This window comes from Nesoenas mayeri, assembly GCF_963082525.1.
Source record: "Nesoenas mayeri genome assembly, chromosome: 9".
NCBI lineage: Eukaryota > Metazoa > Chordata > Aves > Columbiformes > Columbidae > Nesoenas > Nesoenas mayeri.
In genome coordinates, this window is record NC_137557.1 from 5,550,285 (window position 1) to 5,566,805 (window position 16,521).

At 39.9% G+C, this 16,521-nt stretch overlaps 2 protein-coding genes across 4 annotated transcripts in view; one reads left to right on the forward strand and one right to left on the reverse strand.

The window, feature by feature from the left end:
• PSMD1 (proteasome 26S subunit, non-ATPase 1) overlaps nucleotides 1-16,521 on the reverse strand; it is a 67,922-nt gene that overhangs the window by 31,139 nt on the left and 20,262 nt on the right. The gene's annotated exons all lie outside the window — the stretch shown is intronic.
• Nucleotides 1,221-9,704, forward strand: HTR2B (5-hydroxytryptamine receptor 2B; the record flags this gene model as incomplete). Its single annotated transcript, XM_080349738.1, has 3 exons — nucleotides 1,221-1,530; nucleotides 6,620-6,820; nucleotides 8,824-9,704. 3 exons carry the CDS (start codon nucleotides 1,221-1,223, stop codon nucleotides 9,702-9,704), a joined length of 1,392 nt encoding a protein of 463 aa, XP_080205864.1.

The window sequence follows — 16,521 nt, forward strand, 5'->3', positions numbered from 1 at the left end:
CCTAAGTGCTAAGCAAAAGCACACAACAAGCTTTAGAAAAATTATAAAAACCAAAACCAAATGAGCAACTTGTCTTCCAGAAAGCAGTGAAAAATCTTATCTTAAAATCCACCGTGTGATGAAAAAGAAAATGACAAAGGATCTCCCTGGATGCAAAGTGAACTCTACCAAAATGCAAGAGAAAGAGGTAAGGCTTTCTTCACCTGAAAATTGCAACACATGAGATCTTCACAGTATCTGAGTGTTCGTTCAGATTAGCACCGTGACAGCTGTTTCAGCCTGTGCTTGCAGGGGAAATGTAAGCGTTAAGTCTTCAGTGGAGTTGAGAGAGACAGAAAGAGAAAGAGAGAGGGAGAGAAAAAGCTGTGCTTAATAAAAGCCCCGCTCAGATTACAAAAACAAGCCGTTTACTCACCCCCCTCCCTCTAAGTAATGGGTAAATTTAGATGTCTCAGTTCCATAAATCTTTACTGTACCCTTGAGAGTGTCACCAGTGTTTTATTGTCTACGGCTTCCTGACCCCCACCTGATAAATTAGGAACTGTAGACACTAAAACGGAAACCGCATACATCATTTCTCAAGATATTTTTGGGGTGACCCTCTGTGGAGAAATAGGATTCTTAATAAGGGGAAATATGGGACCTGCCATCTGCCTACGCACACGCTGCTGGAGACGAGACACTTGGGAGAGGAGGAGTTGCAGATACATAACGTGAGCATCTGCCTTTGCATCAGTTTGTACTTACAAAGAGCAAATCTACGTACGCTGCATCTAAAGGGGACCATTTGGGATCTAAATTCATCTATTGCATTTACAGCTGCAGAAAGGTGGGGGGGGAGAGAAAAAAAAAAAGGAAGCTAATGCACTGCTTACTTTTCACAGCTATTGATTTGTGTCCTATAATCTTCTGAAACTTGAACCTCCCTAATAAAGGGGAGACCAGAGCACTGAACCCTACCAACCAGAGATGGACACAACACAGGACTTTCAGTTTTAAGACCTAATTGTGCCCAGCAAGGCATAGGATAAAAAAAAATATTGGATACCAGCTTGGACGTGGTCACTGTATCTCAAAATAGCAGATGACCAGTTTGCCATACTGACCATGCTGGCCTTTCTTCAGGACCATCCTGGACCAGTGAGGAACAGTGAACTCTTACAGCGGACGCGATTCCTGCGCAAAATACAGCTTCTGAATACCTTCTGCTGGACACAAAAATGTCCTATCCCTTACATTTCTTAAACGGGTCTGGAGCTGGCAATGGATCTTTGTCGCCTCTCTCAGTAACAGCAGAACCCAAGCAGGACGATCCAAGGGATGAACAAGGAAACAAAGTGTGTTGGGCAGCGTTACTGATTCTCCTGGTGATAATCCCCACCATTGGGGGGAACATACTTGTCATACTGGCCGTGTCTCTGGAGAAGAAGTTGCAATATGCCACCAACTACTTTTTGACGTCCTTGGCGGTGGCAGATTTGCTCGTGGGTCTGTTTGTGATGCCGATTGCCCTTCTCATAATATTATTTGGTAAGTACAGCGCATTTGGTTCGTCAGGCTGGCATACAGGGTAAAATTTGGGGAGGTCTAATTTAAACTGAAAAACTGTTTGCATTCCACCAGCTGTAAAAAATCACTTGGATGAGGGCTGCTAAATCTTTTCTCCCTCTCACCATAATATAGCTTAATGTCTTTATGGGAATTATACTCGCTGGGGAGATTCTTTCCTTTAAAACAAACCATTCAAAAATCACCTGAGACTTAGGACCGACACTAAGTTGGAGCTGGACATAGGAAATTACATTTTGTACAGTGGAATATTACTTTTAACAACATCAGCACAATCTTGGTATCTGTTCTATTGGATATTACATTAATTGCAGTCTTCTCTTAAACGTGAAATGAAGAACAGGTATCTGTTCAGTCCACTGAGCAGATTTTGAACCTTCTAGGAGTCAGCCACCTGATTTTACCTCAGTATTGACTCCAGGCTCCATGAACAGCCAGAGATGGTCCCGGGCACCATCCGTGACAACAAACTCCACCAGTATCAGTTTCAGATAAACTGATTCTCTCCCACTCCTGGGAAAGCAGCAGGTTCATAAAGTGTCCCAAAGAATCAAGCCAAGGGAGCTTCAATCCCTGTTCCTAATGTTTGAGACTCAGATTTATCAGTTAGTCTGGTTCATATGGAATAAAATAGGTTATTTTTTACATGAACATACATCGTGTGAGACGTTTTCTTTCTGGTTACTCATTACAGAACAAGCGTGACTCTTTCATATCCTCTCATGCCCAGCTTTATTTCAGATATTACTTTTCACAGCTAATCAGAGGCAGCTTCATGGGAAAATCTCTCTCTTTTATGCCTAAAAATTCTTTACGAATGCATTTTAAATGGTCTATTTTCATATCATACAAATGGAAAAAAAAACCAATCAGCACGAGCCTGGTTTTTCAATAAACTTACAGATTTACAGAATTATCTTCAATGTATAGATATCACTGGGCCTTAGCTAAGGAAAAGTTGTAGGAGTTCATTTTTCCTATGCTGGATCTCTAAGAGTTGTCTGAGCAACAAGCAAACACAACCATAAACTTTATTTCAGCAAGGCTTTTGTTTGCTGCAGAAGCCTGGTATCACTTTACTAACAAATGTGTTTATTCACTTTATGCCTTGAGACTGAACTTCTACCTATTACAGACCGCTTCTCTCTGATTGAATTCAACAGCAGAATATGTTGATATAATAAAAGTCTTTTTTCAAGCAACAGTTTCTAAAATGAAAAATGAACATACCTGACCAGGACAGCAATTTCTAACTTGAAAAAGAGACAGTCACTTATAAAAAACCTTGGTATATCATGTACATGCACGTGTGTATAGAGGGAAGAAACAGGTATAGATATACACAGATATTGTAACTGCTTAGTTCCTCCCAAAGGCCTCATTAATAATAGAACTACTAACCATAAAAAGTACTAACATTGGACTAGCAATCAACGCAAAGTGAAGGCAAGTCCTGGATTTCATGGAGCTGTTTTTTGGTGGTGATGGAGTATTTTTGGATTTTTTTTTTTTATTATTACTTTCATTTTGCTAGGCTAATAAAACTTTTCTTTTTAACTTTATAAAGAGACTACTGCTCCTTAATCTCTCAATCCACTGCTAAGCCCTGATTACAACAGTTTAAAGCATGCTAGGAATCTTAATTTAAAAGTCAAACAAAAGCGTCTTTCATATTGCGGGAAATTTACAAGAAAATAGCAAAATTAGCTATAATTAACTAAGACTGCAACCAACCTTTCACATAGCAGTGGTTAAAACTGAGATTTCTTGCATACAAGTCTCCCTCTGGCAGCCAACCAGAAAAACTGCTTTGCCTCTCCATGGACTGGGAGAAGATGCTGAGGTGTTTATAGAAGTTCAAAGCACGAGCAAAACATGAGCAGTTACTGGAATGTAGCTAGAACAGATATTTAAATACATACAAGTCTAAATCTTGAGGCTACGTTAGCCAGAGAACTACTTGGACATAGAATAATCATTAATAGCCAGAGAGCCAAATAAATCCAGCCTCCTGGCACTTCCACACAGGAATGTTTCCATAATAATGAAATAGCTGCGTGCAGCTTCTAGATACAGAACACAAATATTATGCTTCCGACTTGGGTCTGATAACTAATTACATGGAGGATACTTGAGGGGAAAGGTGTGAAGTACAGTCACAATAAAGATTCTGACTGTAAAAACGAATGTGTCGGAGCGTTCCAATTCAAAACCTACTGCAGATATTGGCTCCGTGCCCTGACAGGGCGCTTGCAGAAAAATCTGCAGGAATTGACTGTCTCTGCAATAAAGAGCAACCCCTTTCAACAACAAATTAATAAATGCATCTGTAACTCGCTCGCAGGTATAACAGCACGAGCAGCAGATTATTTATTCTCAGCAGAGGGACCAAAATGTACTCTGGTAACAATACACAGTGCAATTTTAATTTAGGAGAGCGAGTGTCAGAATATCCAAACAGTTCATTGCTTTTATTGCTTGCTAAATTCTTCTCATTTCTTCCGAAACAAGGAGGGCATGATAGGAAAGAACTGCATTCTCTGAAATTGAGCTTTCTGAGTTGGCCACATCTCTAACTACTGAAGGAAAGAAAAATGTTGCTATTCATCAGATAGTGAAATTAGCAAATGAACATGAGAGATCCTCTCAGGTGCAAAACCTGCAGCAGGAAGGATTCTGCTGCCCATGGCTTGGTGGGCAATGAGTTACTTGGAGATAGTGCACATACCATCTTATTTTAAAATATACTCTCTGTTCCTGATATTCATCCACTTAAAAATCAGAAGGTAAAGCTGATGGTCTGAGGCTGCAAACCATTATTTAAAAATAAAAATATCTATGACAAGCACTATCCATCTTAAGCTTCTTCCATTACTGAAGACAAACCACAGCAAATCTTCCCTTATTGCTTGTAAAAACTACCAGAGCAAAAGGCTTTAACTGAGGGCCACTTGCCAAAATTTCAAATCCAAAGATAAGTAAGAAAACACAAGTTTACTCCTCACAAAGGAACTCTAATACAAATAAAATGAGTTCAGCACTGACACATGGCAAACACCACACATCCCCAGTCTGGACACCGAAGCCCAGGGTTAAGTCAGTCAGTGATTAAAAATATTCAATTCCCATCTCCGTAAATGCATCATTATCTAACAGCAACAAAATCCTTTGCAGGCAACACGTTTCGGCACCCTTACAGCAGAACAACAGTTTCCAAGACTATTTGAAGGTCACCTTTTATTGCTCACATTTTATCTGAACTAACCCTTCATCAGAGCCAAAAGAAGTCGTCTTGTTTTTCTGGAGTGGGCAAAAACATGTAAAGCCCATCAAATCAATTATTTCTTTTAACTTTTTTTTTGTTTAAACATCTGCTTACATGAACCACAAGACATCTTGGTTTTCCTCTTCTTTTTCCTTCAGAAAGGCACCCTACCTTACTGCCAGCTGAAGTGCAGGTAGAAAAATTAAATAGCAGTGTTTCATAATATAGTAATTAGAACTTTCTCATGCTTGATTGAATGACTTTTGAAGCATAATTTCAACCATTATATCTATTCTAGGAAATATGCAGCTAGATATTAAAATGTACTGGTTAATGATTTGGAAAGAGAATGACTCTTTTCCTTCGGCCTCAGAGGCAACATCACCCTCACCTGGAGTCCAGGGCTCTGGGGACGGGCTCCATCCACCCGTTTAACAGGGGAGGTTTCCCAATGCAGGGGAGAACGCAGACAAGCATGTGCTATGTCTGACTTGATAAAATTTTCCACCCTCTGGAATTTGTAATTCAAGTCAAGGCAGCGCCATTATCACTTCCATCTATCAGTTACATTATGAAAAAACGTTTTAATCTCAAACTACTGCAACATTACCACATTGATAAGACTGGGCATTACAATAGTCCCAACTCACCTGGCATTCCCAGCACGTAGATCTGTTTATTCAGAGCGAGGAGATAAAAACCAATCTGATTTGTTATTCTTTTTTCCTTAATCGTCATTCAACAAAGAACTCTGACAATACTATTAATGTGCCTACCAACTGAGTACAGTTGAATTCTATAAAGAAGGAAAATATATTTAGTAGATCAACTTCTACCATGAGAAATAGAAAAAATAAATCCATGTTCACACATTCTTATAGACACACAACACTAATGGGCACCTTAAATTGAACACTGCTAGAACTGGATTGCGATACAAACTACTTGTGAGTGAAAATAAAGCAGTTAAGAAATAAAAATAATTACTGTTTCATTACAATTCATTTGGTTTGGTATTGTAAATGTTGATATGGGAGACCCAGCTCTCAAATATATGAGCCTTTTGGAAAGCTGAACATTAAAACCCCTTTATCTTGGACACAATGCAGCTGACAGAATCTATGTTCACTACAGAGATTAATGCTAAAGGCAGATAACTACTGTAAGAAACAGGATGCCAGACTTAAAATCCAAGCCATATCTCTTGAAAAAACAACATGAAAACTCTTCAATTTCTACAAAATCATTACAGAGACAGAACAGCCCTGCTTTGCCACACTAGTGCTCAGTTGTATCTGGTCAAGTGATGCAGTAAACCCACTTCAAAACTGTGTGAACCAGATTCTTCAAGATCACCACTGAGATTCAACCGTGGTTCTGCAATGATTGATTAATATACATTGCTTATGACCCATTATCTCCTTCATTTAATACAACCTTGAATCATCGGAGACATAGCTGAAAATAACCATTTAACAGCAGGGCAAAAGAAACAAGCACAGTCATGGCCCTTATTTTAAACACTTTTTTATCCAGAGTTCTTGCCACAAAGAGCTTATGATCTGAAAAGGAAAAAAAAAAAAACTGGGAAAGGCTTAGAATACACAAACAGCCTGATCAATACGATGGCAGTAACCATCCCACTTGGGAGCTACCTAAACCGTAAGACAATCCCGCTGAGGCGGCAGCAAAGCTCAGTTCCTGTAATACTGATGCCGAGGGAAAACCGCACACTGGAAACTCTCCAAAAGCTTGGAATCTAATGAGTTTTCTGTTCTCTTTCAGACAACGCCTGGCCTCTCCCAGCTGCCTTGTGTCCTATCTGGCTGTTCCTTGACGTCCTCTTTTCCACAGCTTCCATCATGCACCTCTGTGCCATCTCACTAGACCGCTATATTGCGATTAAAAAGCCAATCCAGGCTAGTCAGTACAACTCATGGGCTACAACAGTCATCAAAATCATCGTGGTTTGGCTCATTTCAATAGGTATGTGAGACTTGGAGAGCTGAAAAGGAATGCAGAAGCTTTTTGTGTCCAAAACAATAGGTGAAAGCTGGGCAGAATGGAAAATTTGGCCAAGTACTACTGGTTATTAGACCCTAACACTTGGGCTGGCCTAAGTCCACCTGTTGGATCATACACAGCTATGTCCTAAGAACTGCTGCTCCTTATCAGGCTTACCAGAGAGGGCAAGGATTGAGTAGGGATAATCATCGCTCTTCTTCATGGTCCTAAAAGTCCAAAACTCAGAAGGCAATATCTGCAGGCATAGCAGGTCTCCTGTTGCAGTATATTCTGTCTCAAGCACAATTTCAAGCCCTGAGAAGATGCTGTTAAAATCTCTGCCTTACATTTGTCCCACGAAGCAAGTAAAAAAAAGGTTAATTACTTACATCAAAGATTGAAATACAAATGAGTGGCTGGTAACATTCACACTGCAGACAGAGATGCCCTGGCAATATGGCATATAGAAAGGCTAACTTCTACGCAACAATAAACCAAACAACAAACCCTGAACGGTTTATATACAGGATGCCAATGTATAAACTTTAATGATATGAGCACGTGTCCGATGTGCATGTAGCACCTCACCTGTCTTTAATGCTTAAAAACATAAATCTGTTAAGTGAGCTAAGGAGGTGAAAACACTTAATTCAAACAACTCAAGGCGTGCTGCAGGCATAGTGCTGTACACTCTGTGTGCAAGAGGAAGAACAAAATCATTCTGGGTTATAAAGGCCAATAATGCACAGGACAATGGGTACATCCACCTTCGTGGCCGAGGTACACGTGCCTACGCTCAAAAACTCCAACTTGAAAAAGATTTATGGAAGAGTTATGATGATAGCAGAAGAGATGCTTTCTCTATTTAATCACAAAAATAGGAAACTGTTAGCATGATAAGACACAAGTTGACTGTTTAATGCCTGATTTTATTGTTATTAATCAGCGCTGTACTTTTTAGCTTCTTTTTTCTCTAACGCAGAAGTACTCTGCAGCTGAGCCAGGGTTCTCCGAAGCAAAGGCTAATTTGGCCCAATCCTCATTTCAAATGTTTGCTGTATCTGACGTGCCTCTTAGCAAGAAAGGGATCAAGTGGCTGAAGGGTAAACCATTTGCCTCTTGCTGCTCTCAACCAACTTCAGTAAGCAGGGGAGCAGAGGAATACGGTAAATCCCCAGACCTCATTAAGTGGTATCAGGAAACAGAGCACAAATAACCTTCACCAGACAGCAAGGAACCTTTTGTTTTTCTTGTAATGTCAGATTGCTGGCAAATGAAGTGCTGACTGTAATTCAGCAGTTATAAAAAATTAATTTAAAATACAAGACTGTTAAGGTTTTTTTTTAAATGAGTGGTGAATTACAGAGCTAGCTAGCCTCATTTAAACACTCTTAAATATGCAAGAGACTTTAAACAACGAATCTATCTCAAACACACACTGCACAATTCTGGCATCTGTTTAACTATTTATATATATGAAAGAGTGAAGCAGGAAAAAAAAAAACCAACTGTCTGTGACCACTCACTCGATGCGGTTAAGATAAGAAGGAAAGAAAAGTTTTACTTATTTGCAGAACTGCCCTTCAAAAAGTGCAAAGGTTATCCTGAGAGGTAAAAAAAAATAAAAGCAGATAGCATTAGGGAAACACATTTCACTGGAGGAAAAGTCATATTCACTCTAACAAATAGAGTCAAAGCAATTAATGTGTTTTACACTTGAGAAGTTGGCAACTTTATAGAGCTTCCTCAATTACTAAGGGTTAGGTCCAGTCTCCTTAGACGTGGCACTCTGCTAAAGCTGAGCTTGCCAAGTCTTGCCCAATTACCCATGTGATGCTCTCAACAATTCCTGTTCTCTGTCACCATGTGCCTGCCCCAGGGCTCAGGAACTACGTTTCTTTAGAGACCCTGAGGCTTCAGGCCCCCTCAAAATAGAGATTGCAAGCAAATACCATAAGCTGATATACTTGGTTTTTCTCCTGTAGGCATTGCTATTCCGGTCCCTATCAGAGGCATTGAAGATGGAAATGGCAACTCTACAAACATTACGTGTGTCCTGGGGCCAGATCGTTTTCCCGACTTCATTCTGTACGGATCAGTGGCTGCGTTCTTCATTCCCCTCACTATCATGATAGTGACTTATTTTCTGACAATCCAAGTGCTGCGCAAGAAGGCCTACCTGATCAACAAGCCACCTCAGCGTTTCACTTGGTCCACAGTGTCCACGGTGTTTCAGCGTGACACAACATCTGCCTCCTCGCCAGAAAAGGTGGCCATGCTGAATGGCTCCAGAAAGGACAAGATTTTGTCCAATGACATGCCCATCTGCAGAACCTCTACAATTGGGAGGAAGTCCATGCAAACAATAACCAACGAGCAAAGGGCATCAAAAGTTCTGGGGATTGTGTTTTTTCTTTTCTTGTTGATGTGGTGCCCGTTCTTCATAACAAACATAAGTTCAGTTCTGTGCAACTCCTGCGACAAGGAGGTTTTTCAAAAGCTTATGGAGATATTTGTTTGGATAGGATATGTATCCTCAGGAGTGAACCCTCTTGTCTATACACTCTTCAACAAAACATTTAGGGAAGCTTTCAGCAGGTATATCACTTGTAACTATCGGACCACAAAGCCTCTCAAGGCGCTTCGGAAGCGCTCCAGCAGGATCTCTTTCAGAAGCTCTGTGGCAGAAAATTCCAAGCTCTTTGTCATGCATGGGATGAGAAACGGGATTAACCCCATTATGTACCAGAGCCCAATGAGGCTGAGGAGCTCACCCATCCAAACCTCATCGGCCATTCTGCTGGATACATTGCTGCTCACAGAGAATGAAGTCGATAAAACAGAAGAACAAGTCAGCTACGTATAGTGGAATGGCAGCCATGTCCACATCATAGTATTACTGTATGTATTATTCTAGGTAACTGTGCTGTAAGAGGGTATAAATACTATTGTTTTCTGTTATTTATGCAAGCAATATCTTATAAATTTATATTAATTCCTCTCCTCCTAAGTCTCCTCTACTTTAACCCCAACCCCGTGGTGACAACCACAACCTCATTCCATGATAAATGACCAATGTCTACAGCCTGTAGCCTACAGGAAGAGGGAAATAAAGAAGAGCTAAAGCAGTTTGAGTATCTGACTTCAGTTCTCATCATCTTCAGTCTCTTCAAAGTACATTTTGATAAGAAAAGCATCTCTGTACAAACACTGATTTAACATTCACACTGGCAGGAAGACAGAACGCGCTGCAGGTTGATGCTCTATGATGAAGTCCGCAAGGAGATACAAGCTTGCTGGTTTTAATTAAAACCTTTACTCTGTGTACACAGAACAGCACACAGGGTCACTGCATTGCCTCCTACAGACAGGTTCCTCTGCTAAAACTGTGTATCCAAGTACAAGCTTCTCTTCTTCTCTGGGGGAACATATATCACAAGCAGAGTCACTTGCTCCAGAGACCAAAAGGTGTTTGTGTCCATTCCACAAGGGGTAAAACTGGTTTTTAGCAGGGTGAGATAAACCTCCGTGTGCTGAAATCATCCCTTTGTGAGCAGAATCTCTTACCCACTCGAATTTCATCTCCATTACTCTCACATACACATAAGCCTGGTATTGTCAGATTTGTCACAGAAAATTGCTGCTTGTTCTTTTCATACTAAGAAAATGAGAGCATTTAATCAGAATAGGACAATACCACATGAATGATCACGAGCCAAATAGGACAGACAGTGCCTGGAACATCCCTTTAATTTATATGAACAAACTTCCTTTTTTATGATCATTGGAACTTCAGCGAAAGCCTCCCCTGAGCCAATGTAGTTCACACGAAGTAGAAAAATCACAGATAGAATAGCTATTTCACTTGAAAATAAAAGCAAGTGTTTAAGAGAGAGCAGAGACCACAGTACTATCTAGACCTACACACACATTCACAATTTAGCTTAGCTCAAAATAATTTCATTGGACTAACAGCGTAAGATTACAGGTCCCAATCTTCACTCTCTCAGACATGCTCAAGCCTCCCATCAGAGCATGGAATGTATAGAAAGAATCATTCCTCACAATCTGTAACAGCTCCCAGAGTCTATCACCTGGGAAATCAGGAACTTCGGACACTTCCAGACCATTTCTCTTTGGGAAGGGAAACCAGATTTCCCCAAAGTACTGGAGTTCTTACATTAAGCAGCCAGGTCACTTCATTTTTTTTTAATACTTTCCATTTACAGTAAAACGTTCAGCTTGGGCTTTGTTTTCATTTTTAATGTTTTCAGAACTCTATAGTTACATACTAAAATTACGTACAGCGAAAAGCTTAGGTTTTTTCACCCACAGAACAGAAAGTACTGAAGATAACATGTCCTTCCAACATTTATTTTTATATATTTAATTTAAAACATATGTGAGGTCGAATCAGAGCCTAACGTAACAACTGCCAGGGAGTTCCAGAAGAAAGTATTAAAAATACTTCTGTGGGACTTACAGTCATTTATCTCCTTCCTCCTCTTTTTGGTGATAGTCACTAGCCACTTAAGTTAGAATAAGCTTTATCTGCTCTTGGTACTCTTTCATCAATAAAAATTTGTTTAAGAGAATCCTGTCATTAGAAGTCAGAATTGATGGATTGCTATAGCTGTGAAAGATGCCTATATCTAAAAGCACTTAAGAATCAGAAGCCTTCAATAAGAGGTGGATTAATTTGAAGCTCTAGGAGGGGGAAGAAGTAGAAATAAAACAAACCTCCAAACCCCCCAAAACTTCCAGGTATGTAGCTGAAAATATCCCAGACCAGTGTCTCATTTAGCCCAAAGCAGGTGCTCTGGAACCAGGTAAAAGTGCAATCACATCCATACACGGAGTGATCACAGCAAAAACATTAAAAGTGTCATCTGCAATGCAGGAACCAGCCTTCATGAGCAATAACACTGTTCTTGAGGGGTTTTTGCCCAGCAGCCAGACAGCAAGAAGCAGTCATCTTTGAAAACTCTTCTCTTGCTACTTAAATAAATCCATGCTGATCAAACAAAACCCATTCATACAGCAGGAAGCAATCGTCTACTTGCAGCAACAACTTATTTTCTTTCCAGCAGGAACATCACAGCTGGTTCTCAGCATCTGGAAACAGCAAGAGGTAACTCGGTTGTCTTCCGTCTGACCCTGTTCTTGTGCAACTGTCAGTCTGCAATGAGACGAGGAGTAACTCACCCTAAGCGTCCCATAGAGAAAGATTCCAAGGCTTCTTTCGTAGTCAGTGGTTACACTCCACCAACAGGAAACAACCCTTGAAAAAGTCTCACCCAAAGCTGTATTTTGTCAAGCCAGCATACAGATTTCTCAATTTTAGTAATCAGAAATAGAAGCTCAACATGTTCCAGTTACTGAAGTTAGTCAGCAACAATAAACCTCAATCGAAAGGACTAGTGAGTAATCAAAAATCCGAGATTCCTACAGAGAAAGGAAATTTCTCCATAGACAGAAATACATCATTGAGAAAACATGCACATTCTAGTTAACACACAAAGTGTAAAAAGAAATTGCTTGTCTGCTGACAAAGCAAACAAGCTAAGAATTCGGGTAAGTCAGGACACATGGAGAGGAAAGATGAAGAGACAATGCAGAACTATGAAATAAAAAGACAACATAACGGGCAGCAGAGATCTTGTTTTAGCAACTGTATCTACAAGAACAGACCTGAACAAAGACATTCCATTCATTAGCAAGACATGATTGAAAATAAGAGAGTCACTGCGAGCTACTGTAAGAAAGCACAAGTTTGTTGTATGGTAACTAAGGACAACACTGCTCTGGTGGTGCTGACAAGTGAAATAAGAGGCTCGGGACTATATCCACGAGCATCATCTTCAAGTAACACAAATATATAAAATGTATTTTTACATGCTGTGAAGTTAGAGTATTTTTATAGCTTCCAGCTTCCTTCGCAAAGATAGCAGCCTAAAAAATAATTGATATAAGGTTTGCAGTCACTTGCTAGCAGAACACAAGACCTTTCTGCACTTCCCTTTTAACCAAAAGAAGATATTCCTATCTCTGGAGTGAAACACTCTCAGCTCTTTCAGAATCTGGCCCATGCCAAACCAACCACCTGGCCAGCTCCTTGGCCTTTAATTCCTACAGAAAATCAGAACAACAACTCACACAGTTACTTAGTTCAGCTTTCCCCATTATCACAGAAACTTTTATCCAACGTATTTCTTTTTAAACTACTAGAGAAAACAGACAAAAGCCAAAGCTGAACCGCAACATCCAAGCGCTATGAGAAAAAAATACATTTTAGAGGAACAACAGCCAAGTACGGCATTTTTTGTCATTTAATTATTTTAAATACATTAGGAGATACTTAGTCAATGTTCTGGCTGCCTATCTAATTAAAAATTACAGCACAGACATGGACATAAGGACTTACCTATAAATATATCCATCTCGGCAGTCTTGCAGAGAGGAAAATAATGGAGTTTGGAGCCTAAAAGAATTAGTGCCTTGAAATGCAAATAAAGGGAATACCTTAAAAAACAAACCCAAACAAACACCACACATAAAACAAGAAAAAAAACCCAGACAAAAATCAAGCAAAACAAATAAAATCCCAATCTTTAAGCCACTCTAAGAAACAAGAGAAGCAAGAAATTCAGCTAAATCTCAACTGTGGTGATACAAAACCCATTTTGTGAAGCCATTCCCAATCCAGATGGGGTTCTATACACTGCAAGCCTTTAGTTCAGATCCTATCAGAAAACTTTTAGGCAGTCAAGAAAATTTATTCATCACCCATTTCGTATTCTCCAAGTGCAAAACTCTTCCTAACCACATCATACTAGTATCAAATGCATCGAAAACCAGTTATAAAATCCAGTGTTCTGCAGAAGCCAAGGCACTGAGGAGACTGATGCTATAAAGCTATTGACTACCATACAAGAGGCACACTGATTTCTCATGGTGCTTCACAGAAAACGTCATTTTTCTACACCATTTTCTTACTGTGGAAAAATCCACAGCACTGCAAGCTGGCAGGAGAAAGCAAAAGCGTTACTCCCCTGCATCTTTTTCTACGTTGTCATATGTAACATCAGCCTTAAAAGGTAAAGTAATGCAAGCACAGTAAACCCAGTGAAGGCATATTGCACAACCTGGGACACCGGAGTCCAAAACAGCAGGACACTCCCCAAAGCTCTCCTGGCTGGAGCCAGGGGTCCCAGATTCTGTCCAGCCCACAGGACAGAGTTAATATCACTGTGAAGTATTAGATTTCTGTCACTGTATTGATAATGATGCTTTTGTACCATTGGTAAGGAGACTCCTTGTTTTACATCTCCCCTTTGGCTCTCTAGGTAACAAAACAACAGTCAGGAGAGAAGTAACTTCCACGCTCCTGCTTTGGCATTTGACACCCTGGTGTTTACTGCCAGTGCCCGTTCCCATGAGACACAGTTTTCTCCAGCTGCAGAGGCTTCTGCCCTGCAGAACAGGAGAGGATGTTATCTCATTTTTAAATGGGAAGCTAGTTACAAAAATAGGAAAGATGGTTTGCTGAAGTGTTCATTTTTACTCTTATATTTAAGAATTCATATCAAACCCTACTTGCCACACCTAAGATTCCTTGCATCCAGGTATTCAGGTCCTTTCCAATCTCTGGAAAACAACAATATGCTCTTAAAAATGAAGAGCTTCTTACTCACTGAAGGATCCTGTTTATGCTCTAAACAGGTGACAGTAACTCATTTTTCAAATTCATTAGGCCCTGCACAACAAATGAGCCTTTTATTCTGCAAGATGCTTATCAACATTTCTGAATAAAACAGGAAGGTTTTGCCACAAAAAAATATTCACCAGCTTCATGTAATGGCTCAAAGAATCTCAGCACTTTTGATTACAACTTTGAAGAAACTATATCAGATTTAAACCAATGATATTCATTTACTTATCTGCATAGACATTCCATTTTACAGTAGGAAGTTAAAATGCTTGCTGAGATTTTCAAAAGCTTTCAAGTGATATAGGGCTCTGAGTCCTATTTTCCAAAGTAAGTAAAATCTCATGTATACGAATAGTCTAGAACAAAGACAAAACAGTAGCAGGGAAAGAATTAATGCAAGAGGTCATAGTGCACTGCTTGAAACAGCAAATGTTATTTGTGCAACATGATGTACAACTACAATTTTCATCACAAATTGGATTAGTTTTGCCAGAGATGCCAAGGGACTTCTCCAGGGCTCTACAGTTTGGTCAGTGAAGACACACAGCTCTGTTTCCAGTTTCAGACCCGCAGATAAAGACATTTTCACACCCAACAAAACCTCAGGGAAAGTCTGAGGCTTCTCCTGATTATAGTAAGATCTCTGTTATCATTAACCTTTCACTGAAAGAGACCCTCATTCTTCTCCCCCGGGAAGTCTGAATAAGGCAAAGATAAAATGGGTTGGAGGGTAAAAAAACCAACGCTTTAATCTTTCCCACACAAGAATTTTCACTAAATTCCTCTTCTTCACAACTGACACACTGAAAAAGTCATTGGTCAGATCACCTTAGAGTGACTGTTGGCCTCGTCATCGGTTACCCAGAAGATCAGCCATCTGCCTGCTGGATAAAGGTGGCTTGCCAGAGCTAAAGAAAACAAACTGTCCAGGCCTCCCTGGAACAAAAGCCTGGTATCTGATCTGTGTTTGCTTTAAAACAAATATATAAAGTTAAAATATCAAAGGCTATGTAAACACAAAGAAGACATAAGCAGGAAGCATTACTGTTTCACTTGCATCATCCCAAATGAAGATCTGAACATAAGCCACGTTTGGGTAGCTCACACAAGGCTACATCTTCCTTTTGGGACGTTCTAGAGGCTGCGCTGTTCCCTCTTCTGCCCTTAGACTCGCCCCAACAATATTGCACCAGGGCATAAGCAGGAGCCCATAACTTAAGTCCCGCATCGCCATGGCTCTTATTCCCCTGGACTTAACAACTGTGAGATCATTAAACCTTTTTAGTTCATGCTTTCAAGCACTGCTGCATCCCTCATTGGAGCTTTCTCCCTAACCAGTGTTGTTATATTTATAAAACATCTACCTCCTCATTCCGTATATAAACTGAAGCGTTTAGATACATTGCAGCACTACTCTAACATATAACGATGTAAAAATAAAGCTGACTACATAACCAATCACATCTCGCTCTGCAATCTAAACAAAAATCAATTCATGATCTAAAGTGGTAAAAATTAAGATAAAAATCATTCTTCCCATTTTTAAAAACACTTGAATTTTATTGTGTTTTCCACCTCATGATAATAGTCTTAAAAAAAAAAGACAAGGGCTGATGAGAAATCACAAGTGCCTTAAATGCTGTTTTCCAACAGCCATGATAAATATTTTATATACCACTTGAGCAGAAAGCAGGACTAATGTATAAACATCAACAATAAGGTAAGTTTGCTATCTGTGATCACTGGTGAAAGTATCAGGACTGAGAGAACAGAGACACGCCACAGTAGCCAAGTCAATACATCACTTCTTGCTATTTCACAACCCAGCTTCTTGCACCGCCCTGCATCCACACTGCAGTCTCCAACATCTCGAGTTTATTCATGCCTCTGTGCCATTTTACAATAACATTTAACTTAAAAGTGTCTCCTGTAAGAGGTGCCCATTTTTAAACACAGGGAAGGTGTGAAAAGC